This window comes from Siphateles boraxobius, unplaced genomic scaffold (assembly GCF_051911475.1).
Source record: "Siphateles boraxobius isolate OS27281-9 unplaced genomic scaffold, OSU_SipBor_1 32, whole genome shotgun sequence".
Lineage (NCBI taxonomy): Eukaryota > Metazoa > Chordata > Actinopteri > Cypriniformes > Leuciscidae > Siphateles > Siphateles boraxobius.
In genome coordinates, this window is record NW_027508942.1 from 1,009,044 (window position 1) to 1,036,903 (window position 27,860).

Consider the following 27,860-nt stretch of genomic DNA (forward strand, 5'->3'; position numbering starts at 1 on the left):
TAATGATCATCATTTGAAAGTAGATAATATGCTTAATACATAAATTGTTGTTATATCGTTATGAGACAACTGCATATATTATCACGTCTTCTCGGTTATAAAGGATCAAAATAACTACGTATACGTCAAGGAAGACTGAATTTAAATGTAACAGCAGTGCTATAAAGAACTGGAACTAACCTGCGGTTCAAATCCAGGTATTTTCGTTCTCTAATCCTGAGGCAGTCATTGGTCAGTTAAATCCGGAAGTACACACTGTGACTGTTCCATCCATAGACATAATAAATACATAGACGCCGCTGGAGCGCGCGTCAACGGCATTGACCCTACAGTGAACGTGAAAGAATCGCTCTTTTCAGTCGGATCTTTCAATTTTACTTTTGGGGCGAAAAGTACGTTATAGCCGAGAAGAAGAAATTTTACAAATAAAAAGTAAAGTTTATGACTGAATTAGAATTGCAACAAACAAAACTGTGATGACTTTATTTACAATAAAAACACGGTCTACATGGCCTATCAGAAATTTTTTATATAAATCAGACTGTGATGACAGGGACCTTGAGATGACGCAATTACGTAATGACGTAAAACTGGAAAACGAACTGTTTGAAAGAACCGATTCCGGAAAATGAATCGGACTCTGTCGCAAAAAAACAACAAAAAAAAACTCTGTACGTTATACATTTTTTAAATATCATTCATTTATAATTAGTCAGCCAGAACCTGTTTTTTTTTAAAAGCGCGACACAATAATTTAGTAAATCGATCTGAAGTTTGTTCTTTAGTTCAGCGTGTTTTGTATGTTGCATGAACTTTCACCTCATATCCCACAAACACGCACGCAGGATCTATGCGCATGATCGTGTGGTTTTGACAGGACATACAGTGACAACAACACCAACACGGATCTTTAACTTTGAGTATGAACTGTTTTTCGATTTTTTAGTCATTTACCCCTCAAAGAATCCTGAAAGAATTTTGCACAGTTTTGTTGCTGCTGTTGCACACATGGAAACTTTCATTAGCTTCACTAACCAAAGTCAAGGAAGGGACCGCATATTCAGGTCAGTGCCTCTTATCAAAGCTTGTCATCCCTCAAAACAACATTGACTGAAATGATTTCCTATAAAAGATGAGCTAGACTATGTCTGAACATTTGATTTGTTCGTTTGCTTTAGAGCAACCCAATATGCATGCGCTTTGGCGAAATACCTCCTGAGAAATGAAGCGAAGAGAAAAGAGCTGGTGAAAAAGCTGCAGTTTTTGGAGTCTAATATGAGTTCGGGGCGGAAGCGTAAGAACATTTACTGTTACATAACACAAAACAATCAAACACAAGACTAAAGTTATTTTCTTTATTTTTCAGTAGTTACTAGTACTATTTATGATGTCAGTTACATTTCTTATCTCTCTAATAACCTAACTTTACAGTTTAATAACATGTCTTCTACTTAAAGTCACCCTAAAATCTAAATAAACTTATTATATTTTCATGGAATATTGCAGTATTCATTATAAATGATTTATACCTACACATGTTTCTTTTTGATATCTTTAATCAAAGTGACATCCCTCTCCCATTGAAACCTCTTCTCTGATGACGTGTATACTGGCGCGAGGGCGGGCAACCCTTCAATCACATGAGATCACAGCAAAAGCAAACCAAAACCATACAATCAATTCACGATGTATAAAATCCAGCCCTACATATCCCACCCTACATGTTTTCTTGTTTGGGGTTGCTGTGAAGAATGGATCGAAAATAAAAAAAAGAAATTTGATGATATAAGGTTAATAAAAAGCAACACTTCAACGCTCCCATTTGCACTGTTACGTTTTCAGCATTAGCTGCGGAATTCCGTAAAGCTTTAAATAAGCATTGGCATATTACTTTTAGTGATCCTAAAGTATCAGGGTTTTTATGGCATATATTACTTCTAGTGATCCGAAATTATCAGGTATTTTTATAGAAGGTCCAAAATTAGTTTTTAAACGTCAAAACAATCCCGACTTGCTTGTTAAATCTGAAGTTCCTTCTCGTGCAGTTAAACTAGACATTCCGACTCTTCCCCCAAATGAGAAATGAGAAGAATATCATTCATAATGGGTCTGTTTTGCTCTTTTTCAGTATTCAGGCTTGGGAACACTGTGAACTCTATCAATGCAGCAAAGAGCACTCTTCATATTTCTGACCCTGTGCTGCGCTTTTGCCTGACTTTTGCCAACCTCAGCCGTGCCTTGTACTTCATCTGTGACAACATACTTTGGGCCAGAAGTATCGGGCTAATACAAGATATCGACAAGGAGCGCTGGAGCTTAAACTCCACTCGCTTCTATTTCCTGTCCTTGGTCATAAATCTAACCAGAGACATCTATGTGATCGTCCAACTCATGGCGCAGAAGTCTCGGGACAGACGCTACCAGCAAAAAGTCGACCAGCACCTTAATGAAATCCCGGATGTGGCTTGTGTCATAGTGCCTCAGCTTGATGCATTCCTCTTCCTTCTCCTCGAGAGCCTCAGAGGTCAGCCATCTGTGGCTCTCGATACACTTAAAAATGTGTGTGACCTTTTCATTCCACTTGACAAAATGGGCGTTTACCAGACTAATGCAGGGGTGGTGGGCTTCTGTGGGCTGGTTTCCTCTCTGATAGGTATACTGTCAGTCTTGAGGCCCAACCTCAGAATCAAGCCATGATTTAGGGAATGAGGAAAATGCTTTAGAGTAACATCCAGAACGTCTTGAATAAGGATGCTTTCCTAACACATGTTTTGATTACTTTTAGTGTTAAATTAGACTTCCATTAAGCTTTTGTGAAGGGATCAACATAATCCTTGAATAAGGGAGATAGGAAAATAGAACATACCCATAATGCAGCAGTGCACCTGCAAAAAATAATTTAAAAAATAGCATCATTTAGTTGAGATTTCACAGTGTGTATGTTTGACCACATGCTGTGTACACTTTCATTAAATAGAGTGCCTTGCCGTGTCTGTTGTGTTATCATGGCAGCTGCAGTGAAATAATACACCTGTATATTAAGCTTAGTAGGCTACTTTTAATAGAGATTATATCACTTTGGTACTGATGATATTGAGATGATTTTTGGAGCTTGTGACATTTATGTTCCAGGCAAAAGCTGCTCTTTATGGTGGCAGATGCACAGCTTTTTTAAAATATGTGCTTAACATTTAGGCTCTTTTATGTGGAGAATCATCTTTGAAAATTAGATCTATTCTACCTCATCCTGACAAATCCTATAGTCGTTTACATGTTATTTAAGGTGTCAGACAGGGTTTTGTTAGTTGTCATTACTCATTTCCAATTTTGGTTTTATTACATTCTGATTCTGCATAATTGGTTATCAGCACAAACTGGTCTAAAAACAAACTGTGAACTTTAATAAAGGAGTTTTTATGCACTGTTTAAAAAGGTTTTGGTGTATTTTTTCTCACATCTGCCAAAAGAATATTGCAGCAGTTTTACCCCCCACATTAGACACAATAGTAAGGGTAAAAACAAAATTCTTATGGATACAGAATATGTAAATATCGATTAAATATCGAGATTACTAAACGTAACCTCGGTTCTCTCTAGAGAGGGAACGAGTATTGCGTAAGTTTAGCTTATGCTACGGGAAAGATTCATCTTCTCGAGATATTGAAGCCAAAAAATTATCCTTAATTTTGTATTCATTATCAACGCAGTGCAGCAGCTAGCAGACCTAGAGCAGGTCATCTCGCGTGCTCATTGGCTGCCCTGTGGGCAACTGCTGCAGCCTACCAGTGAGCCCGGCGTGACGTCACGCCCAATGAAGGGCGCTCGCGCATTCATAGCGTCACAGCCCGCTGGAATGGGCGTGGCTTAGCGTATAAAAGTAGGGGCTGTAGTAGGCTGACTTCCCTGGTTTTTCGTCGACTGAAGCGATGTCGCTCGTGGCGCGAGCACGGCCGGTTACGCAATCGTTCCCTCTCTAGAGAGAACCGAGGTTACGTTTAGTAACCGAGTATCGTTCTCTTACGAGAGGTTCTCTCGTATTGCGTAAGTTTAGCTTACGCTACGGGAACACTTTGTCAACGCCGGGCGCGCCAAGCATCCACCATGAGACCCCGAACTTTCAGGGGAACCCCATTAGTGGAAAAAATAAGGTGGCCAGCCACGCGGGCCATCACTTGTACACAAGCACACATAGGGAATACAGAGCAGCACGCTGGTCTGTATAGGCACATGGCACATACCCTACTAGTGCAGCTCAACCAGGAGAGCTGAGTCACGTGAGAGTGATCTGAGCAGGAAGATCTGGGCAGAATACACCTCTCCTTCAAACTGACAAAAGTTTAGCCTGCAAGGCAGGAACTTCTAGGTTATAAAACCTGACAAAGGTAGACGGAGAGCTCCAGCCCGCCGCTACACATATGTCATGGATAGAAATCCCACTGGACCACGCCCACGACGAGGCCACACCTCTCGTGGAATGAGCCCTGATGCCCAGAGGGCATTGCAGATCTTTTGACGCGTAAGCAGCTGCTATAGCGTTCACTATCCATCTGGACAGGCTCTGTTTCGAGGAGGCGAGACCCTTGGTGTGCCCACCAAACAAAACAAAAAGCTGTTCTGAACGCCTGAAGGAGGCGGAGCGCGTAATGTAAAATCTCAGCACCCTGACAGGGCAGAGGAGATTCACCTCAATTTCGCTGTCAGAGCTGACAGCGAAATAACTTGCGCTCTGAATGGAGTGCCCATCACTTTAGGAACATAGTCATGTCTAGGTCTGAGGATGACTTTAGAGTCATTCGGCCCCAACTCAAGACACGACGCGCTGACAGACAGCGCATGCAGGTCCCCCACACGTTTTACGTTTGACTGACGACAGTGCAGTCAGAAAGACGGTTTTCAGTGATAGATATTTCAACCCCACGGAGTCTAGTGGTTCAAATGGAAAGGCTTTCAGGGCCTCGAGGACCAATGAAAGATCCTACATAGGAACTGACGGGGGGCGCGGCGGGTTTATCCTTCTAACTCCTCTAAGGAAGCGGATGACCAACTCATGTCTTCCCAGTGACTGGCCGTGCGTCGATTCTGCGAACGCTGCCACGGCTGCTACATATACTTTGAGCGTGGATGGGGACCTCCCCTTATCCAACAGCTCTTGTAGGAAGGTGAGCAGATGCGCCACCCCGCATGTCCGTGGGTCCAGACCCCTGTCGGTGCACCATCCGGAGAACACCGACCATTTAGACGCGTAGAGCCTTCTCGTGGAAGGAGCTCTAGACTGCGTGATCGTGTTCATCACTCCTTCTGGCAGGGCAACAAGTACCCGTTGATCAACCATGCGTGCAGAGACCAGCGCTCTGGATGGGGATGCCAGATCGCGCCGCAAGCCTGAGAGAGAAGATCTGCCCTCACCGGAATCGGCCACGGAGCTGTAAGTGACAGCCGTGCTAGTTCCGGGAACCAAATCTGATTCTCCCAACGCGGGGCTATGAGGAGCACCGAGTGGTGCCATTTTCTCTGATTCTCTTGATCATCTGTGGTAACAGAGAGACAGGAGGGAAAGCATATAGCGGGAGGCTGGGCCAAACCTGGGCCAGCGCGTCCTCGTCCTTCGAGAAGAACGTCGGCAATTGAGCGTTGTCTTTTGACACAAATAGGTCGACTTCCGCTCTGCCGAATAGGCGCCACAGCTTCTGGACCGTTTGGGGGTGCAGGGACCATTCCCCTGGGGGAACATTAACCCTGGACAGTTTGTCTGGGCCGTCGTTCAAATGGCCAGGCACATGCGCCGCCCTCAGCCAACCGCATGTGCATCTGAGACCAAATAAGGAGGCGTTCCGTCAGATTGCAGAGATTTCTGGATCTGACACCGCCCTGACGGTTTACATAGGATACCACAGACATGTAGTCCGAGCAGACAAGAACATGTTGGTCCTGTATGAACGGGAGGAAGAGCTTCAGCGCGTTCTCGACCGGTATCATTTCCAGACAGTTTATGTGAAAACACTTCTCTTGGTCTGACCACTGGCCGAAGACTGGTCTGCCCTCGAACAGCGCGCCCCAACCCGAGTTAGACGCGTCTGTCGAAATGACTTTCCGATAAGAGATGGTTCCCATCATCACTCCCTGCTGGTACCAGTCGGCTACTAACCAGGGCTGCAGTGCCGCTATGCAGGTCTGAGTCACTCTGATTTTCTGGCCGCCAGAAACCCAGGCTCGGCGGGACGCGCGAGCATTCAACCAGCGTTGGAGCGGGCGCATGCGCAGTAGGCCCAGCTGAAGCCATACAGCCCAACATCCTTTGAAATGTTTTCAAAGGGAGAAAGCTGCCCTTCTGGAAAGATGCGGCTAGGGGGCGAACACAGCGTGCGTGTTGACTGGCTGGGCAGTAATGAGCTCTTGGTCCAGACCGTGAGACCCAAGCTTTCCAGGTGACTGAGAAGCACTGTTCTGTGAGATAGCAGTTCTGTCTCTGAGTGTGCTAATATCAGCCAATTGTCCGGATAGTTCATTATTCGCAGACCCTGACTTCTCAGGGAGGCGAGCGCTGCGTCCATGCACTTCGTAAATGTACGGGGTGCTAGGGACAGGCCGAACGGCAGGACGGTGTATTGATATACCTGACCGTCGAAGGCGATTCTCAAAAATTGCCTGTGAGGGGTTATTATTTGAATCTGAAAATAGGCATCCTTCAGATCTAGAGAAATAAACCAGTCCCTCGGGCGAACGTGCGCGAGGATTTTCCTGGTCGTAAGCATTTTGAACGGTCTTTTCGCAAGCACTTTTTTCAAATGTCTCAGATCTAGGATAGGTCTGAAAGCTCCGTCCTTCTTGGGTACGAGAAAATATCGGCTGTAAAAACCTGACTCGCTCAGAGAAGGCGGTACCTTTTCTATAGCCCCTTTGCACAGCAGCTTTGCTATTTCTGTGTGAAGTAGGTGTGCTACTTCCGCATTCACTATCGTCGCGGTCCGGGCTTGAAAGCGCGGGGGACGGCTAATGAATTGAAGTGTATAGCCCTGCTTTATTGTGCTCAGCACCCATTCTGAAATCCCTGGGATAGTTTCCCACGCAGCTATGTGAGCGCGCTCTCGGTTCTGGGCAATGGCTAGTGTTGGGTCCGAGTCCACCTTTGTCGAGTCCGAGTCAAGTCCAAGTCCTTAACAATCGAGTCCGAGTCCAAAGAGGGCCGAGTCGGACTTGAGTCCGAGTCCTTAACGTCCGAGTCGAGTCCAGCCGAGTCCACAAAGATTGAAATGATTTGAAATTGACCTTTCACAAAGACCCGCCCCTCTTAGTTACTGTTGTTACGTCCGACAAGCCGTTCCGCTCTCACTCCAAATGTTCTCACACAGTGAAAAATATATTGCGAAGCAAAGAGGACACTGAATATGCGCCAACATACAAGACAGAGCAGCCTACTTTTGGGATGAAATAAAGTCTCATCTTTTACATTTTTATAATTATTATGAAATTCAAACAATAAATCCTGTTTTGTGGTGCTTTAATGTGTAGGCCTCAGTTCAAGCAGCACATGAACTGATAATCTATTCTAGTTATAGCACAAATTAAACATGAATGAAAATCAGAACTGCAAAAAGATATCAATACACACCATTTTTCAAGTTCAAGTCCACTGACTTTAATCTACTAACTGATTTGGTTTGTTTTTCGGACAAAAATGGCGGTATCTGCATTATGATTGGTCAGATCGCCTGTCAATCAAATTCCGGCGAAAGGTCTCAACACTGAGATCTTAAATTAATTTTTTAAACCTTACAACATGATTGCAATGTATAGTCAAAGTCATACGTTTTCCTATTGTACATCTTTCAGAATCTGCAAGGTAATGCTCAAGAATGGAACACGATGCATTAAGAGCCAGGGGTAAACATTGAGCAAATGGTGATGTTTAAAGTTTTCTTATTTTGTTTTACATGCTAATATATTTTTTAGTCTCTGAAGGGCAGGACTAAATCAATATAATTTTTCAACAAAATAAGAACAATTTACATCCAGTTTCATCCTTAATGGACTTCTTGAGCATCACTAAGTGTTTGCAGGGTTTGTGATAGTTGTGTTTGAGTCCCTCAGTTGTCACCAGTGCGAAAAGATGGATCTCACAATCATAGTCACTGCTAGTGAGGAGTCAAATATGCAGAAGATGCTGGAAAAGCAAAGAATGTGCAGGAGCGTGAGGATTTTTCCTCATGAACAACCATTACAAAAAACAAAACAAAAACAAGAGCAAAACAAAAAAACAGTTGTGGATACAAACACAAAATACAAGATAAATTACTTGATTGTAATATTGTGTGTCAGGTAATGATATTTACAATCAAGTAATTTGTCCTGTATTTTGTGTTTGTATTTTGTCTTGTGGACTAGGCTATTAAACATCTGTCATGTGAAAAAGCTTTTTCAGTGCAGTACTAAATATAAACAATGTTTTTATGATCCTTCTTATTAATAAATAAATAAAAATTCCATTTTGGAGATTTTGAAAGGTGTATGTAAACTTATGACTAAAGTGTAAATGTAACAATTCGGATTCACTCCCACATTTAAATGCATTTATCACTCTTTATAGTTTGCAGTGTGAACGTAACCACTGGTCCTCTAGAAGCACGAAAAACAAAATTATTATTTAGATTGTCGATAGCGCTCCCTTTAAGCCATCACTTACCGCGTTCTGCACTCTCCCTAAAACTCTCGTCATAAACACTGAAGTGTCCACACTGCACAGTGAATTTCTCATTTATATCGTGTCAAGACTTTGTTTATGATGGGATTTGCGAAAGGATAAAGCTTGTGCTAATTCTGAACATACATTTTAAGCGAATTTTGACTCTAAAATACCTCTGATTAGCCACTGTGTTCATGCGCTTAATATACATGTTTGTGATTGGCTAATGCTCAACGCGGAAACAACACAAGTAATTTGGTTTTCTTTTTGAATAATATTGTGTCCTCTAGTACCCTGACTCGACTGGACTCGGACATTTTTCCGAGTCTAAAATGTCCGAGTCCGTGTCAAGTCCGAGTACAAATTCATCCGAGTGCGTGACAAGTCCGAGTTCATTCAAAATTGGACTCGAGTCCGAGTACCCCAACTCTAGCAATGGCTGCTCGCTGAAAGCCGAAACCGGCTGATTTATGTGAGATGATCATTCTTTTTTCACTTTTGACACGCGAGCAGCGCTCCGGGCGGAAAAGCTTCCTGTGTGCGCGGGCACGAGACTTACAAGGGTATTTGACGCCCCGATCATAATGGATGGGGAGCGCGTCTTAATGTCCTGCGTTTTTTGATAACATTTAAACGCTCGGGCGGGATTTAAGCAGACAAAATGATCGGAGAAGTCCAGTGTAGGTCACCAGAGAAAAGTTAGTGGAAGATCAAGTTATGATGCTGAAAAAAAAAAATAATAATAATTTCATGCCGAATTAAATGCCTCATCCATCCATATTCAGAACTGGAAATGAAAAAGTCGGTGGACAACAGCATTAGTTAAAACAGCTTTTTGGTAAAGTAAAACCTTTAGTAGATTCATTCTTGGATGAGATAATTGCAATTTTTTGTCCTTCAAAATGAGAGATCTTTTGACTGCTATTAAATGTGAAACAACAGTATTTAATTACCCTGTGATATCAGGTAGTCAGTGTGCTAAACTAATATTATTTTAGTATTATTTATATACTTCAATAGTGTTTAATATTTTGAATTCACTTTTTTATATATATTTTCAGTTTTAGTGTTTAAACCTAAACATTTTATTTCAGTTAGCTGCTAAGACAATTTTAGTTTTTCATTTTAAGCTTTATTTCAATAAACAAAAATATTTTAATAGTTTTAGTTAACAATAGCAACACTGTGCTAAACACACAAAGCAGTGAAATTCAGAAGACATGTCCATAGAATTAAGTTAATGTGGTCCAGTTTATTTAAGGCATCTACATCAATACATGAAGTTGCCCCATGAAAGGATGAAACAAATTGTTAACAATATAAAGAGCAATGCTATTTTGGCATTTATTTATCTATCAGTTTTCCAGCCAGATAACAAATCAGGATCAAGGATTAGAGGAACTAACACTGTAGTGACATAAATAACAGATCAGCAGTCTCCACAAGAGAAATGTCAAAGCGCAAAAGTGACAAAAAATACTTCCATAATGTACATGAGGCTATGGGCATGAACAGGAATGACACGGACATAGAGGGACTTTGGAAAGACTCTGCTTCTACAACGTTTGGTGTTTGAGACGGACCATTATGTAAAGTAGAAGACCAGTGAGATCCTCAGTTTGTGTTCATCAAGTCCTACATTCTGGGAAAACAGACATACTGTATACTTTCATTCACATAAAACATGACCCAAACAAAAATAAATTGGATTTAAGAGAAACACCTTCATGCTTTAAAGGGAAAGAATGCAGTGTTATTTCAAACTTCAAAGAAATTAAACATGACAATAAAAAAAATACATCAAAGTTCCTGTAACATATCCAACAGATAAGGTCATGAATATGTTCTTTCATTAATCAATACATTTTTTGTTAAAAAAGGATAAAAATAATTAAATGTGCTTTAAAACATGATTGTTTCAGCTGTTTAGTGTCCAAATCATAATAATAATGTTATCAACATCATTATTTTAAGGACACAGTGTGCTGTAGTGGTTTGAGCACTGGACACAAAAATCATGAGAATATTATCACTTCTGAATGTTTATGGAAGCTGGTTTCTGCCACTGAATAAAAAAAAAAAAAGGAATTGTGACTCACAATTTTGACTTTTTTTCTTGTAATTGCTAGTTTATATCCCACAATTCTGACTTTATAACTCGCAATTGAGAGTTTATATTACACAATTGTGAGAAAAAAGGCAGAATTGCAAGATCGCAATTACCTTCATTTTTTATTCTGTGATGGAAACCATCTTCCATATATGTTTGTCATATTTGATTTTTTTCCCCTCTCATTTTGATGCATCCAGGTTAAGCACCTTTCCTTTCATTACACAATTGGCTACAGGAATTTGAGATTAAATTTGGATCCCAGAGCTCATATCATGTGGCTACACACACCGAAGAGAAAGGTCTGGTCTAACTGAGTGTCTGATAGTAGGTGCTTTCACAGACGTTCATATGACGGATTGCACCCTCGTACTCTACACAGTTCGGTAGGATCACCCCAGAGCTGAGAAAATTCCAGGTTTCCCTTATTCTATCCAGTGATTAAACGCTCTATTATAGATGTCAAGATCTTACAAGTGTACAAATATACATTCAGTAAAATATTTTAAAAATAGAAACTGTGCTTCGATAACAGACAGCGAACATGGATAAGATAATCATCTCTCATCGTCCAGGCTTTATGATTGTACCTTAAAAGCAGCCTGTAGCCTTGAAGGTCAGAGCTCAAAGATCGAGGGCAACTGTTACACGTACGCTGCATTTGGGTGGGGGGAAAAAACTATTTTGGCTTAGGTTGTGTCTCACGTCTAACCAAATTCCTCAACACTTTTTATCAAAATCAGAAACTTTAAAGGGCTTAAGTCACTAGTCGGAGGTCTTGGCCTTTGGACTTAGATCCTCTGACTCCACAGTTACCCACAGTTTGTGCGGAGGAAAGATGTGGAAATGCTTAGTCGTTCTCAAGGAGAGACACTTGGTCCTGGATTTTTCCACTGAGGAGTCTTTTGGTCCGTACGAGCAGACTGGGAAGGAGGGGCAGAGGGGAATGGCTGGCACTAGGAGAGCGCTTGTGTGCGGTCATAGTCCAGAATCAGGCCTTTGATGTGAGAGAGTTTCTGATGGAGATACTCGCAGCGTTTCTTTTCTTCCCGGTAGCCTGGAAACTTCTACAGGGATAGAGAAGATCATAAACATGTTGAAAATCAAACAAGTAAATCAATATTGATACTTTAGGGGCTTTCGCACTGGGTATCAAAAATGGCGACATCTGCAGGACGTGAGATGCACTTCATATAATGTTCGGATTTCATATAGACCCAGAATACAAGGCATGAACGGTCCAGTAATGTTATTAACTGAGAATAGTTCAATCTAAATATATATATTTTTTTTTTAAAAACATACAAATGACAAAAGCACATAAAATAAAATGAAAATATATTTTTAAAAAAAGCTAATTAAAAATATTAAGTAAATGGGATTTTAAGAATTTATATTAGAATATTAAAACGAGGCTCATACTTAAGTTAGTATATTTAAGCCTAGCTCTAGTTTGGACAGTCCCTAACATATTAAATATGCAGTTATGGGAGTTCAATGTGCTTTTCAAACACAATCCAATTCTCTTACCTTCTTATACTTCCTATACTTCTCCATTATTTGTTCTTCCATTACCTAAAATAATACAAATCAAACATATTAATCTAAAATAACCTCTGACATCATGCATTATGTAACTGTTATATAAAGTTTGCCAAGGAATTATCTTGTAAAACACGGACACATGCTGCCACGAGTGACTTTTAAAATGAGGTATTAAAGTTGCATTAAAAAAGGACAGTACCGTTCAAAAGTTTGGGGTTGGTAAGATTTTTTTATGCTTATGAAAAAAGTCTCATCAAAATGTACTCCAAGGCTACATTTATTGTTCGAAAATACAGTAAAACAGTAATATAGTAAAATAACTGTTTTCTATGATAATATAATTCAAAATGTAATTTATTCCTGCGATGCAAAGCTACATTTTCAGCATCATTACTTCAGTCTTCAGTGTCACATGATCCTTCAGAAATCATTACAATTTGCAAGTTTGATGCTCAAGAAATATTTCTTCTTATCAATGTTGGAAACGTAATACTTTTTTTTTCAGGAACGTCTAATGAATAGAAAATCTATTTTTGTAATATTGTCTTTACTGTTACTTTTGATCAATTAAATGCATCCTTGTTGAATCAAAGTATTAATTTCTTTCAAAAAAAATAATAAGAATACTGACACCAAACATTTGAACGGTAGTGTATATGATGTATTTTTCCATACCTTATACTCCTGTGTCCCAGGAGACAGTGTCTTTATCTTAGAGCCCAACTGTACAAAGATCTCCGTGACTTTCCCTATGCGTTCATGAAGGTCTCTGTACTCGTCATATTCCGCACAGAAATCCTCTTTGAACCTCTGTCGCTGCTCAGAGTCTGTAATAGTGTTGTATTTTCTGAAAAGAAAAGTTCCTTAATGAACTAAACCATTTTAACAGTGACAATAGTTCAAGAGAAACCAGTAGGTGGCACTACATATCAAAATAAATGTGCATTCTCATTCTTAAGGCGTTTGTCTGAAATGATCAGTGCTGTTTGTGACCCTTGACAGTTCAAAATCAAATAATTTTTCAGTAAAAACATGTCTTTTTGTTTTATTCTTCAATTCTAGTCTGTAAAATCAAGCACTATAGCTTTAAATGTGCAGCACTGTTCATTTTCGTTTCCTTCATTCATTTATGATAAAAATCAACAGACATGCTCCACCTGTAAATAAATACAGAAGCACAAAGCAGTAAAATAAAGCCGAAATCTGGCCGTACTTACAATAAATAGTCAGGCAGCTCATCAGGCGAGGCACGGGTGACAGGTGTATTGGGCCGTTCGTGGTCTACACATTAACACAGACAAGAATCATAAAAAGGTTTATATAATCTCACAAAACAAACATATCATGCTGCCCGGGCTGATGGAGTCATTTATCAAATTTTGCGATAAGGGACGTGGAGGGCGGTCGATGCTGACAAGACGTCAATCTTGAGCCAGCCGTCAAAGTGGGCTCTGCACATTTGACAGTGGTTCAGCCAGCTGTTAGCGAGTTAATAATCCACACTAGCGCTAGGGAAGGGCGCAGGCAAGCAGGCACCTCACACACACACATCTGTGCATTCACACACAAGCATACAGGAACATTTCCTGAATTGCTTGACATGTCTGAACCTGTTTCGCCATCATTTCACTTGAAATGAAAGCATCTTGCAGTGAGTTACTTCTGAGAAATAACTGCAGTGGCAGAGTCGAGACAGGGTGTTTTGTTTTTCTTTTATGTAATAGGAGTTATGAAGCATCGAAAACATGTACTAGGGAAATGCCCTCTGAGGAACAATGACTCCATTGCCCTTATGGCAGTGCAAGTAAATATTGATCATGATCACCACAATCCCTGCTAATATCACTGCCTGACATTGTACAATGTAACAAGCATTATCATAAACCTAAATGGATGATAAGTGATTGAACGTCAAGGTTTCATGTTATACAATTTTTTTTTTCAGATTCCAAAATCTCTTGGTCGATTAACAGAAGATCTTAAAAAAAGCTGTTAAATAATCCCTTTATGTTAATAAATAATAATGATAATACATAAAATGTATTATTTTAAATTATTTAATTTATTTTAAAATAATATTTATTTTAAAGAATAAATTTCAATAAAATCAAAGACTGAAGAATATGAAAACCCATCCTGTGTGAATGACACCAGCAAATATACCATAACAAAATGTATTATGGGCTATAATTACACTATTGGTATTGATAATCATTTAACTTTCCTAGTTATACACACTACTACCATTCAAAAGTTTGGAGATGGTAAGATATTTAAATGTTTTAAATGCTGTACAAAACTGCATTAATTTCATAAGTAAGAAAAAAAACTGATATAGTAGTATGATTTAAAATAACACTTTTCTATATTTGTATACATTTTAAAATGTAATTTATTCCTGTGATGCAAAGCTGAATTTTCAGCATCATTACTTCAGTCTTAATTGAAAGTCGATCAGAAATGATACTAATATGCTGATTTGATGCTCAATTTATTATTATTATCCATATTGAATATTTTTTTGGATTATTTGATGAATAGAAATTTCGAAAGAACAGCATTTTTTTTTAAATAGATTTTTTTTATATTATTATTTTAGTCTTACAGACCCCTAATCTTTTAGTGTGGTGTATATAGTACTTTCTCGGAAAATAATATATCATCCACCAATATAATTGCAATATATTTCCTTTTAAACCCACCATTAATATTTTCTTGGTTCTGTTTGAGGTCGGGACTGGTCTCGGCCCACGCAGGTTTTAAGCGTTCCCTCTCCTTTTCTTTATGCTTCTTGGACTTCTTCTTTTTGTGCTGGCCGTTCGCTAGCTGCTGGTCAGTGCGGATTTCTGGTTCAGTTCTTGTGTGTTTGGGGGTGGTGGGAGGCTGCTGTGCTGGTTCTGGCTGTTCTGGTTTGGGCAAGCTGTTGGACTCGCTGAGCTTGTGCCGCTGGTAAAGACCATCTGGGCTCTGCTGGGCTGTATTGGTCCCCCTTTGCAAACTTGTGTTTCCATTAGCAGAAGAGCTACGGCCCATGGAGGAGCTGAGATGTCCATTGGAAGGAGATTGCAAGGGCATGTTCTGTTCTAATAAACGTTGTTTTTTCGGCGTCTGACTTTCTAGATGGTCGGAAGGCACTGGGCGTTTCTGGGAATAAAAAAAAAAGGAGACTTTCACAAAGTTTGCTGAAAACAGCATGACAACTAGCAATAGTGTGGACCAGGAGCTTAATTGGCTCCTGCAAACAGCCGTGACTGAAGCGCCTCCAGCATCTCCATAAATAAAGAGCAGACGGCGCCAAGCATGATCTTCACAAGAAAAGGAAAAAAAAGAAAAAGGGAGGCTCTTCTCACTCATCTCAGGTAAATAAATCACATATTCAACGACAAACATGTGCACATAAGAACCTGCTAGTCCATTTCAGAGATTATTCAACATGCAAAAGCTTTCAAATCAGAGCGACAGGGGAAAAAAGTAGCACTTCTTTTTATACGTGCATATTTACCATGGAGAGATTCTTGACAGGGCTGAGTTGGGATGGAGAATCCCCAGAGGTTTTGTGGAATGAATGGCTGGACTGGAAGCTTTTCAACTGGCTACTGCTGCCGCTGAGAGGCTGGAGTTTTCTGGAAAATCAGAAAGTGTGACGCTGTCAAAATGTCATTCTTTGCATGCTTGCCATCAGGAAACCTTTGCTAATTGAAATCTGAAACAAATCTGTGAAATGTCCCAAGTTGAGATAAACTTCCTTGTTCCAGAAAGCTATAAATAGGTGCAGTTGTGCTTACTGAAGGACCTAAACAAGAAGACATTTAAGGCTCAGGATCAAGGTCTAGGATTTGCTCGGGTGATAATCAGGTTAGGTCGTTCCTGAGCGGACTGTAAAAACACTTATACTGCTGTAAAGAGTTCAGATGGTCAGAGCGCCGGGGCTTGTTAGTCTAGCTTAGCATTTCCGGGTAACTGATAACATCTGCAGTGTGACTGGCAAAAGCCTCGATAAATGTCCAGTGACGAGAACAATGGTGCCAGAGACATTCCTACTCTGCTGGAACTTTCCTCTGGCAATCTGCTTCCTACAGCTCCTTCCTCTTATAGAGCTGCCCTTTCATCACACGGAGGATCGTTCCTCATAAGCGTCCTGACAAACCTGCTGGACTACTGTGGAATATATAGTCAAATATAAATAAAAAAATATGTTTTATTTATAAATGATATTAAACTAATAAATAAATGTAAAAAGATAGTAAAACAAACCACTAGTTCAAAGGTTTGAGATCAGTAAGGTTGCATTAAATTGGTGAAAAGACTTACATTGTTACAAGAGTTCTATTTGAAATAAATGTTATTCTTTTGAAGCTATTTATCAAAACATCCTTTAAAAAAACGACAAAAATATTAGGCAGAACAACTTTTCAACACTGATAATAAGAAATGTTTCTTAAGCACCAAATCAGAATGACTTTCTGAAGGATCATGTGACACTGAAGACTGGAGTAATGATGCTGAAATTCAGCTTTGTATCACCGGAATAAATTACGTATTAAAATATATTAAATTATAAAATATATTATATTTCACAGTATAACTTTAAATAAATGCAACCTTGGTGAGCATAATCCTTTCAAAAACATTTAAAATATTTCTGACCACAAACTTATGCACAGAAGCACGTTTCAGCAAACATGTTGTGCAAGTCCCATCCTGGGGATTATTGCAAGAGCATCTTGAGCCGTCCCATTACGACCCTTGGACTGGCAGTGCGCATAAAAATCGAGAGGCAGAGGTGAAGGCAGAGGAGAAACTGAAGTACACAGTCAGTTAGGCGGAGTGTTGAAAACCTCCCAAAAACACGACTGCCAAGCTCGTATTTGGCAGGATGGCTGTCGTTTATTCCCCCATTGTTCCGGGACTGAATGCGGCTGCACAGAAGCTTTCAGCATAATTCCACTGAAGAGCACAGTGAATCGCATGGCTTCCTGCTCAGACAGGCCTATTAACCACATCATCTGTGCTGAAACGCATACTTAATAGGGCCTCCAAAACACATCATCTCTGCAGACTGCGGGGGCAAGGCCCAGATGACAATACTGTACTAAACGTCATCAGCACTTCTTAGTCAGAGAAAGTTGGGAAATAATACTGTTATGAAAGCTTAACATGTAAGTAGGGTTATCATTCTTACCTAAAACTAATTGAAATAAAGCTGAAATAAAATAAAATGTAAATATTAGATAAGAAACCTAAACTAAACAAAATTTAGTTTGCGACACTCCCGTAGACTTCAATGGGAATTGAGGAATGTGGAAGTAATGCGTGTCGTGGAACGCCAATAGTTCCAAATAACCATTAGTTCCAGCAATGAACCCTATTCATTTCAGTGTTTTATCATGCATACTCGCTGAAAAGTTGATGAAATCACTGCAGTTTTAGTTTTACATTTTAACGCATTAGTTGACCTCTCAGGAATCGAATTTTTATTTTGAAGTAAAAAGATCAAGTTAGACCCTTGGGGTAAGATGTAATTTTACATTTTGTTCTATAACAACTAAATAAGCAAATGTTTCTATTTATTTCCTATAATAACTCATTGGCTGATGCATCATCGCCGTGCACATGCTAAACATACTTAAATATGCTAAAAATTTAAAAGTAAATGCACTTTTCTTAAGTTGGGCATCTTCCCTCATGTTACCCTACAATTAAAACAATTAAATGTAGCTGAACACTTACACAAGTGTGAGTCTTTTCACTTTCTTTACCATCTCTACAAAAGGGCAAACTTAGGAATAATTTTGTACTGTAATGTAAGCATGGATCATGTAATATACACGCACTGGATTCTCAAAATTAGAGTGTCATTCTTGTTTTGTAAAAAAAAGTTGTCAAAAGAAAACATGTGTAATGCTACCTCTAGTCAGTGTTTTTTAGGTCATTGTTTTTCTGAGTGACAAAGTGTGTTTGTTGGGCGGAAACTTTGCTAGTGTGCTAATGTAAGAATGGTCTGATTTGTGACATTAATTTAGGGTTTTGATAGTTTAAGAACATTCTGAATGTGAAATTAAATGCTGTGCCAAGCCAAAAGTTGGTTAGAAGAACTGTGTGAAGAGTTGCGTAATGTATTGAGAATGTATAAAGTATTGAGAAATGTGTCCAAGCAGTTGTAAAAAAATGTAATTGGGCTGTGGGAGTATGCAAGACAAAAAAAGGTTGGAAGTAGAGTAAAGAAAAGCAAAGATATAGTAAGTTAAAGTATGGTAGATTAGGGTCTCACTCACTAAAACGGCAATATTTACAAAAAGATAAAAATGATGTTGTAAGAACTGAGAAAATGTACCTTGCCAACACCCTTTGAATGAGTTGGCGCTCTTCCTCCACATAGCCGGGCCAGTCCCTCCGCACATGTCTGTAGAAATCATCCTTTAGAGTAAAGCTGTGATCTTTGGGATTGAGTTTAGCCACCTGAAAGGAAATACACAATAGAATTATTCTCCTAATCAGAAACTGCCCTCTGTTCCCAAATGCACTAAAGTAGACAATATTTCAAGAGGGACTTTTGCTTTCCATCAGTCAGCATCTTTTTGAAGAAATATGAACCTTCAGTATTTTTTCCGCGAAAGAAAAATAACATACGATAGGCCTTTTAAGGACATTCTTAAATACATCCAGAGAAGACTAGTTCAATTCAGAGCTCGTAAATGTAAAACAGAAACCATAAATGCATTGCAGCACAGGACGTTCTGTAGAGCACTTCTACAAATGGGATATGAAGCCAGCTCAACCCTCTGTCAAAACATGATCCATTCTCGAAATATCATTAAGGCAAGGTAGCTAATTGCTACCGCTAGCACCGCAACCTCCCCTTGTTGACGGCGCAGGAACTCCTGAAAATAAACCCAGCAGGAAACATTCAGCAAATAAACCTACTGACAAAATCAGCCACGGCCATCTCGCCTGCCCAAATGCAATAGGGAAGCAGCTCTGGACATAAACTAGATTATCTGTGCAAGCTGAGCACTGAACTGTGTTTTCTGAAGTAGGATTGATGGGAGAGATAAAAAAAAAAAAACTTGGCACTGGTGCAGAATGTTACACTGACAAAGAATTTTAATTAACAACATATTATACAGGCTCCAGACTATAACTAAAATGGTCACGAAAGGGACAAAAATTAAAACTTGGAACAAGTTAAAATCTAGCCTCCGTGAGCGACATCCAGGAAAACTTTGTATGCATGCATACGCAGATGGTCAGATATCATCTTGTGGGGTGGCCTTAGTTAATTACATTTGCAGTAAGTGTTTCCTGCATCCAATAACGAACAGTGCAATTCGTGATTTTTCGATCTTTTGAACAAATGACTCTTATGAACTGGTTCTTTTTATTGAGTCAAGTCAAAATTATTCATCAAACAATCTTGAACAAGCTTATGAGTTAGCAGTTTCAATCAAATCAGACTATTAGAATGATTTCTGAATGATCATGTGACACTGAAAACTGGAGTATTGATGCTGAAAATTCAGATTTGCCAAAAAATAAATAAATAACATTTAAAATATATTAAAATAGAAATAAAGCAATAAGCCCCTTGAAGCATAAGCCCCTTGTTAGGCACGAAGTGGAGCTAAAACCCCCTTAGCTATTCTAAATTCACTGTACAACATGGCTTCAAGGGGCTTATTGCTTTTATAAAACGGTTACTCCATAAAAATATTTATTTTATTATTTATTTCATTCATAAAATAAACACCAGAAACAAAAAATATAACTTATATTTATATATAAGTGTGTATATAACCACATTCATTCCTCTGCCAATCAATGTAGTTCCAAAGAGGTTGCCAAGCAACACATGCAGCAACAAAGAATCACAAACGGCAGTAATACTAATGTAATGCGGTCACAGGTGTATGTTTGTTGAGTAATTTACAGCGGCTTTGAACGCTGCTCAACCAATCAGCATCAAGGACTGGAATATTTATAACAGTAATTTTAAACTGTAATGATATTTCACAATACTGTTTTTACTGTATTTTTGATCGAGTAAATGCAATCTTGGTGAGCAAAAGAGACTTTTCAAAAACATGAAACGAATCTTACTGACTCCAAACTTTTGAAATGTAATGTAAATTAAGCAGAAATATTATTTTAAAACAGAGTGATATTTATATATGGCACAAGTAGAATCAAATTGAAACTAATTCATACTAAAAAGCACAGTAATACCAAAACATGCATGTATATTATAAATATTTTGTTTGTTGAGCATTTGCATTGTAGCATGCCGTGCACTTGTGTTTTACCTCATCCAGCACAGCGCTCAAGTCGGCCTTGTCTTTGGGGCTGGCTTTCTCTCTCTCCAGCCAGAGCAGTAGTTCTGGCTTGCTGTAGGGCTTTAAGGCCAGAATGTGAATGACACGTTCCTTCAAGGCCCTATGGGCCACCAAGCTGGGTGCACCACTCCTCTTGTTGCTGGGTGAATGTCTATTAATGTTGTCAGAGCTTGTAGGCAGGCCTTGTTTCTTCTTAATCTTCACTACTAAGGGAAGAACAAAACAAAAAAACACCAAGAGGGTCACTAATGTTTTTCAATATCATTACTTGGTCTGTAAACCAAAAAATGTACCTTATGTTCGGTGCAGGGTAAGAACTGAAACTATGGAAACTGGAATTAAGGCTGCACGATATATGAAAATTATAGAAATATCGCAAATGTACATATCGCAATATGCATATTGCAATGGCTTACGATAATTGAATGGTTTTAAAACTTCAAAAGATTACGAGAAGTCTAAGTTTTAGCCCTATGCAGACAGCAGAGAACAGACTAGACACATGACTGTTACATACATGTGACATGCTTAATGTTATTAGGCGCCATAAGCAAAGTACTCACGCGCACAGGAAGCCGCCTCTCAGACAGCGTGTAATCTGATTTCAGTTCTCTTCCGCAACTTATATGGCCAAATACAGACAAAATTATCTCAAAATGCCCACCTAGGTGACTATTCACGTAAACACAGTCATTTATATCTAAAAGTGGAGTAAACAGTTGAGAAAGAAAGTACGCATGTAACTATTGGATCCGTGCAGGTCTTAAAGTGACAGCAGCCTAATAAACCCGCTTCCGTTTGTATGCTTAATGTTAATCAAACAACATTAGAGAAAATCTCTACCCACTCCTGACGGAATAACTTTTGTAACTTTGATAGTCTTCACTGTATGTATTAAATATACACTGATTCTTAAGCAGTGTTTTATTTTTACATTTGATTATTACATTTCTGTTGTTAAATAAACCTAAAGTAAATGACACTTACTTTTTATGTAATGCTACAGTAAAACACTGCTGTTCACTTTCAGAAGTTGTAGGGATGCTTTCTTCTCACAAAAATAATGTAAAACATGTACTGAATGTTGGTTATTTCATTTTCAGTTTTCAAATATATTTAAATATAATTGAAATTTATTTTACACACTTAAAGCATTACCGTATCACATATCAAGTTTTCAAATATATTTAAATATAATTGAAATTTATTTTACATACTTAAAGCATTACCGTATCACATATCAAGTTTTCAAATATATTTAAATATAATTGAAATTTATTTTACACACTTAAAGCATTACCGTATCACATATCAAGTTTTCAAATATATTTAAATATAATTGAAATTTATTTTACACACTTAAAGCATTACCGTATCACATATCAAGTATCGCATTATTTAAAGAGTTATCGCATGTTGCATTTTTCATCAATATCGTCCAGCCCTAAGTGGAATATATTTTCTTTCTCTTTCTATTTTTTATATCAATATATAGTACAAGACTTTCCTGCTGAAATCTATGTGAAAACAAGTTAGGTCACAAGTAATCAAAAAGTAGTCCGTTCACATTACCTAAAAGTGCAATAAATTATGTTACTAACTCTAATTTTTTTCATGTGATTTGTCAGTAGTGGACTACAATTTGTAAGTAATGCTTATTATTCCTTAATACATTTTGACGTCTTCACAAGAGTTTAACACAAGCTCAGAATCTGATAAGACTTAAAAAAGAGACATAAAACTGGCTGAGAGATTATTTCTTAACCCGACTGCCTCTTTAGCACTGAAAATAAACCGAGAGCTCTGCAAATAGCACAGAACTTCTGGGGCCACTCAAATCCCAAAGCTCTCGTTACGCAAAACAAAACCGAGCTGCCCTGAGGTGAAATTAGACACATACATAACAGAGAAGGAGTGACAGATGACTGTCGCACATACAGTAGTGTTAACAGCAAGCGTTGGACCACTTTAGGAAATACAGCTTTGAGTAAACATTACAGCCCCCGTAGCACTCGTATGACCCATTCTCCTGATGTGCACTCTGAATCTGCCGTGCACCAGGCGGGCCGCAGAGTGTGAAAGAGAGCTGACAGTAAACGTTGCTCTCTCCTGCACAAATATCTAAGCTGTGGAAACGGAAGCACCTAAAATAGAGCCCTTTTTTCTGCTTTCCATCTTCCCACCAGGGTGCTAATTCACCTGGAGCCAGCAGGACACAGGAGTGCTAATAGATATCAAGCATACCTAATCTTATTAGAAGTTTAAGCTGTACTTTGTAGGTTGCAATAGGACAAAGTGAAGCATAAGCTGTTCATACAGTGACTGCTATGCTTCTGTGCACATCCAGTTTTACATAACGTTCATGTGTCCATTTATACTGCTTTAGGGCTTTATTGTCGCTGCAAAAACGATTAGCTGTTGTCTTGCGAGTTAAAATCAGAATGCACTGGGTTAAATCAAATTAATTTTACGTTAAGTCATTTTAAGCAATCCTCACATTAACTTGAAGGGAAAGTTTACCTAAAGATGTACTGTCTGTCATCATTTATTCACCCTCGTGTTGTTACAAACCCGTATGACTTTCTTGCTTCTATGGAACGCAAAAGAAAATATTTAGTTTTGACGACTATTGACTTCCATTGAAATTTCTCAAATGTTCTTTTGTGTTCTGCAGAAGAAAAAGTCACACAGGTTTGGTAACAAGAAGTTAAGGTGGTTAAAAAAGTGAAAACATTTGGGTCAAAAAATCTCTTTAAGCCTTCAAAACTAACTCAACACCAAACCCTAACCCAATAGTAAGTACATGTAATTAAATTACTCAGTACTTAAATGTATCACTTCACTGTAATACAGACACCTTATTATAAAGTGCAACCAATTTTTTCTGTTACAAGTTCTGCTATCGCACAAGCTGGCACATTTCATTATACTTAAAAGAGCTGTCTTCACATTTCCACAGTTGTATTGACTACATGGTGTATTGGGATAACCATGGAGCTGAGAGAACAATGACTCTATTTATGAGGAATGTTTGAGTCCAACATGCTGACAAACAAGAGTGAGAAAAAACACAAAGTACTGAATTCCTCTTGACGCCTAAACATGTTGCGCTTTCTATCTGCAAAAAAATTCAAGATACTTTACAGTTTTTTTTTTGGGGGGGGGGGGGGGGGTAATACTGTATGAACTGTAGACAGATGTCACAAAACTCCAACATCAAACATTTAATCAAATCTAGCCTTACAGGCAATCTCATCAAATCAAATTCCAAAATCAAATTGTTTTACCACACAAACACTTGTTTAATCATGCCTGCATGTTCGAATATGCCACAACAGTGAAACATAGATAAAAGGTGCTTATAGTTAATACTACAGTGTATAGCTAGTTTATAAAAATGTTTGTGTATTCACAAACACATGATGACCAGTGGTGGGCCGCAGGGCCGGCCCAAGCCTTTATGGGGCCCTAAGCAGAATTTTATTTGGGGGCCCATGGTGCCGCCAATATGATTGACAATGCTTGATTATTCGCAGACTACAAACCAGACCCATTATCAATTTTTTTTTGTTGTAGCTGTGTTGCTAACATCAATGTCTGCCTGGGATGTTTTTAACCCTTATACGGTTTCAAATTGTAACAGTAGCAAACCCACAATAGTGGCCAGGTCTTATTTTGCACTTTAATATTCAAAGTCTTACAGTACTAATTGGTATACTCAATGTGGTGTAAACATTGTAAACATAAAGCAGCAAACCTGCTTTTGTTAAAAAAAATTGCATGCAAATGTGCAGAACAATTAACTTTAGATAAACAGTATCATATGTATATATATATATATATAATTTAATTACAAAACGGACAATATTAAATTAAATACTTAAGACATAAAATTAACAGATCAGAATCAGGTGGACCTGTTACAAGATAACAAAAATAAATGTAGGCTATTAACATTAAAGGGATTGTTCACCCTTGACAATTCTGTCATTATTTACTCACTCTCCGTGTATGAACTTCTTTCTTCTGCTGAACACAAAAGAAGATATTTTGAGGAATGTGTGTAACCAAACAGTTGATAGACCCCATTGATTTCCATAGTATTTTTTTTTTTCAATGGGGACCTGCAACTGTTTGGTTACACACATTCTTCAAAATATCCTATTTTTTGTTCAGCAGAAGAAAGAAATTGATACATGGAGAGAGAGTAAATAATATAATTTGTGGGTGAACTATCCCTTTAACTATCCATGTACTATAGGCTGCTGTCCCACTTCTAACAAAGTGGCAGACGCAACTTATTACTTTCACTTTAGACATAACCAACTGTGTTTATGTAAACCCTGTGTATATTTGACAGTATTTGCACAATCAGATGCAATTTAGATAAAGTCCAGTAATCGGGCTCCGCTTGACAGGTTTTTAGTGCGCTCGCGCTCGGTGTGTACCAGCACAGAAGAAAAAAAAAACGCATGTTAGAACAGCACGCAAATTAAATGTTAAACCGGCAAGGCTTAAAAGCAAATGCAAATAATAAACTTTTGTGATTACGAATAAGTGCAGTGTCCCGTGGGTAACTCTACCGCTGCGTTAACATGTGATGCGAATGTACATCGAGTTACAGATCACGTTCAGGGTCTATGGTCGCACCATAGTTTGGGGGCCCCCTAATGGCGGCGGGGCCCTAAGCAGCCGCTTAGTTCGTGTATAGGGAGGGCCGGCTCTGGTGGGCCGATATATCGGCCGATATTATCGGCTGATATTTGGCTTTGTCTGACAAGTTTTTCTGTTTGGTCGATAAAGACTTTTATTTTGACAGCGCTGAGAACCATTTGAAACCCTGCTCTTTAAGATATTGGCATTGGCCTTCAAAAAAATCCATAGCGGTTTACCACTAACGGCAACTGTACTCGTCCTGATCGCTTAATGAATGAGAACTAACATCATCAAACAGTAAGGAAATACTAAATGTTTGATGATGTTCTTCTGCACACCTCACACCAGCATCCAAAATTAGAGCGACCTTAATGCCTCTGCTCTTTATAATTAAACATCCACTGAAATACCTGCCATACATTTGAAAGCATCGGCCAACTATGAGAACTATGATGGCAAACCAGTATTTAGAAGAAGATACAGTAAGTGTACCATTACTTTACCACAGAAATACAGTGTGTCGCCGCAAGAGGTTTCTGCGCTCGACTACAGAGATGGGAAAAAAAAGTCGGAGGCCGTTTTATTTTAGTTTCAGCCATACAAATGTATCTGCCACGCACTTAATTGTGCAAGGACATGGCTCCATTTCTACCGCCATATGCATTTGGAGCTGGATAAAAATATGCATGGCGACAGTATTGCTTTTTGTCTGTGGTGGAATAAAAAGCCAAAGCAAATACTATAAACTCAGTCCCAATATGAATGTGAACCAAACACACCTATTATATGAAATCTGAATGGTGCAACATCAAATCACCCCACTTTGGTCTTCCTATAATGCCCGTCCCTAAATTATATCCTCAGCAAGCAGTGCAGCCCAAATGCGTTTACATTACAAAGGAAATTGAGACACATGATTCTGCAGGGCTTTGTCTGGAAGGGCACTATTTGCATTCCACAGTGAACGCGATTCAGTGCTGTTAATTCCCTTGAATCAAACATACTTTATTTTCTCCAACCACTCCATCACACATCCAGCTTTTTTAGATACGAGAGGCCAGAACGACGCGTGTCCTCTCTAGTCGTCGCTTGGGGAATTGCAGACTTCAGAGAGAGACCCCATGTATAATTCAGTATTTCTGCAGATGAAAACCTAATTGATCCCCAGCCATGGTAATTAAAAGCCTGGGCTAAACTTCATCCACCCAGCTTGAGACTTGTTAGTGCATACTTCTGGCAGTCTCAATCAGATTAATGGAACAGATATGTGGCTTCATGCCTGTGTCATCTGCAGATAAATGCTTGAGAAGGAGGTATTGGGGGAGGGAAACACATCTTACACGCCTCGACTGATACACAACCATCCCCTGATTAAAAACGCTCTGGTTTATCAACCATATGAACATAATGATGCTACTAGGGTAGGATTACTTGCTTTTGGATGAAATAAATGTGTTATTAGATATGATTTATATGAGAGATGATTATGTTTGAATATGGAGTGGTCCTTTGTGTGTGTGTGTGTGTGTGTGTGTGTGTGTGTGTGTGTGTGTGTGTGTGTGTGTGTGTGTGTGTGTGTGTGTGTGTGTGTGTGTGTGTGTGTGTGTGTGTGTGTGTGTGTGTGTGTGTGTGTGTGTGTGAGAGCTGGATTCTTACCTGGACGTGTGGATCCAGGTTTGATCTCAATGGCTGAGCGACTCCAGATGTCTTTTTCCACTTGAGACATGCGCTCGCGGGTCATCTGGTAGGAATCGTCGGTGGCACACACCGTGATTTTGTCCTGAATACTGCCCTGACCTTCCAGACGATCCCTGCCATCTCTAAAAGGAAATACACAGTGAGTTCAATTATCAGGCTGGAAAATATACATTTGTTGAAATTCCATTTAATTACGGTCTTTGAATTATCAAAGTGATTGAAATTACAAACAATTAAGTGATGTTTCGTACTATATGTCCTCTTTTTTTAAGAGTGCTTATAAATTTATGTCTGTCATGGAGACTTGGCTATAGAGCTTGTTTGAGGAAAAAATTACACAAATATTAAATGTATTTATTTATTTATATTAAACCTATCAGTTATAGTAAAATTCTTAATTCTGAATACATAAACATTGTTTTATAAATGATATATATTAAAATATTTGAGTATATACACATATATATATACACAAACACACTTTTTAGTATTCTTTAATACATAGAGTTAAAAAAACAGCATTTATATTGAAAAATAGGTATTTTAAAAAGGTATATTTATAGCGGAGCGACTGAAAATCTGCAAGAAAAAAAACATTTCGCTTTTTTTAAGTACATATATTTTTATAAATAATAATTAAAAAAATACTTGCAAATAGCTTGCGATTTAACTTCTGATTTGGAAGGTTTGTTTGTGTAATAACGTTAACAGTGAATAAAAGGCTGAATCAAAATCAGTGTGAAAATTTAACAGAAATTTCCTTAAAAGCTCCGAGCATCAACCTGCTATGAAAAGACTGACATGTTTAATTCCTCTCTCCGCATTTGTAAGTTTTACAGCT

General features: G+C 38.7%; 2 protein-coding genes across 5 annotated transcripts in view; one reads left to right on the forward strand and one right to left on the reverse strand.

Moving 5' to 3' along the window:
* Positions 1 to 635: 635 nt before the first annotated feature.
* Positions 636 to 3,432, forward strand: pex11a (peroxisomal biogenesis factor 11 alpha). Its single transcript, XM_077194430.1, has 3 exons — positions 636 to 1,064; positions 1,179 to 1,294; positions 2,129 to 3,432. Exons 1-3 carry the CDS (start codon positions 808 to 810, stop codon positions 2,695 to 2,697), a joined length of 942 nt encoding a protein of 313 aa, XP_077050545.1. The 5' UTR covers positions 636 to 807; the 3' UTR covers positions 2,698 to 3,432.
* Positions 3,433 to 9,912: 6,480 nt separating this feature from the next.
* LOC143700786 (RNA polymerase II elongation factor ELL2) overlaps positions 9,913 to 27,860 on the reverse strand; it is a 43,379-nt gene continuing 25,431 nt past the window's right edge. For 2 of the 4 annotated variants that reach the window (XM_077194423.1, XM_077194421.1), the window contains 9 exons: positions 26,978 to 27,141; positions 20,636 to 20,868; positions 18,670 to 18,794; positions 15,838 to 15,958; positions 15,038 to 15,479; positions 13,553 to 13,616; positions 13,011 to 13,182; positions 12,321 to 12,365; positions 9,913 to 11,857 (listed from right to left, as the gene is read on the reverse strand). In XM_077194423.1, the coding sequence (XP_077050538.1) occupies positions 11,747 to 11,857; positions 12,321 to 12,365; positions 13,011 to 13,182; positions 13,553 to 13,616; positions 15,038 to 15,479; positions 15,838 to 15,958; positions 18,670 to 18,794; positions 20,636 to 20,868; positions 26,978 to 27,141 (1,477 nt within the window). In that variant the 3' untranslated portion in view covers positions 9,913 to 11,746. Of the gene's footprint in view, positions 11,858 to 12,320; positions 12,366 to 13,010; positions 13,183 to 13,552; positions 13,617 to 15,037; positions 15,480 to 15,837; positions 15,959 to 18,669; positions 18,795 to 20,635; positions 20,872 to 26,977; positions 27,142 to 27,860 lie in introns of all 4 variants that reach the window. The other 2 variants (XM_077194422.1, XM_077194420.1) reach the window with 1 other exon arrangement.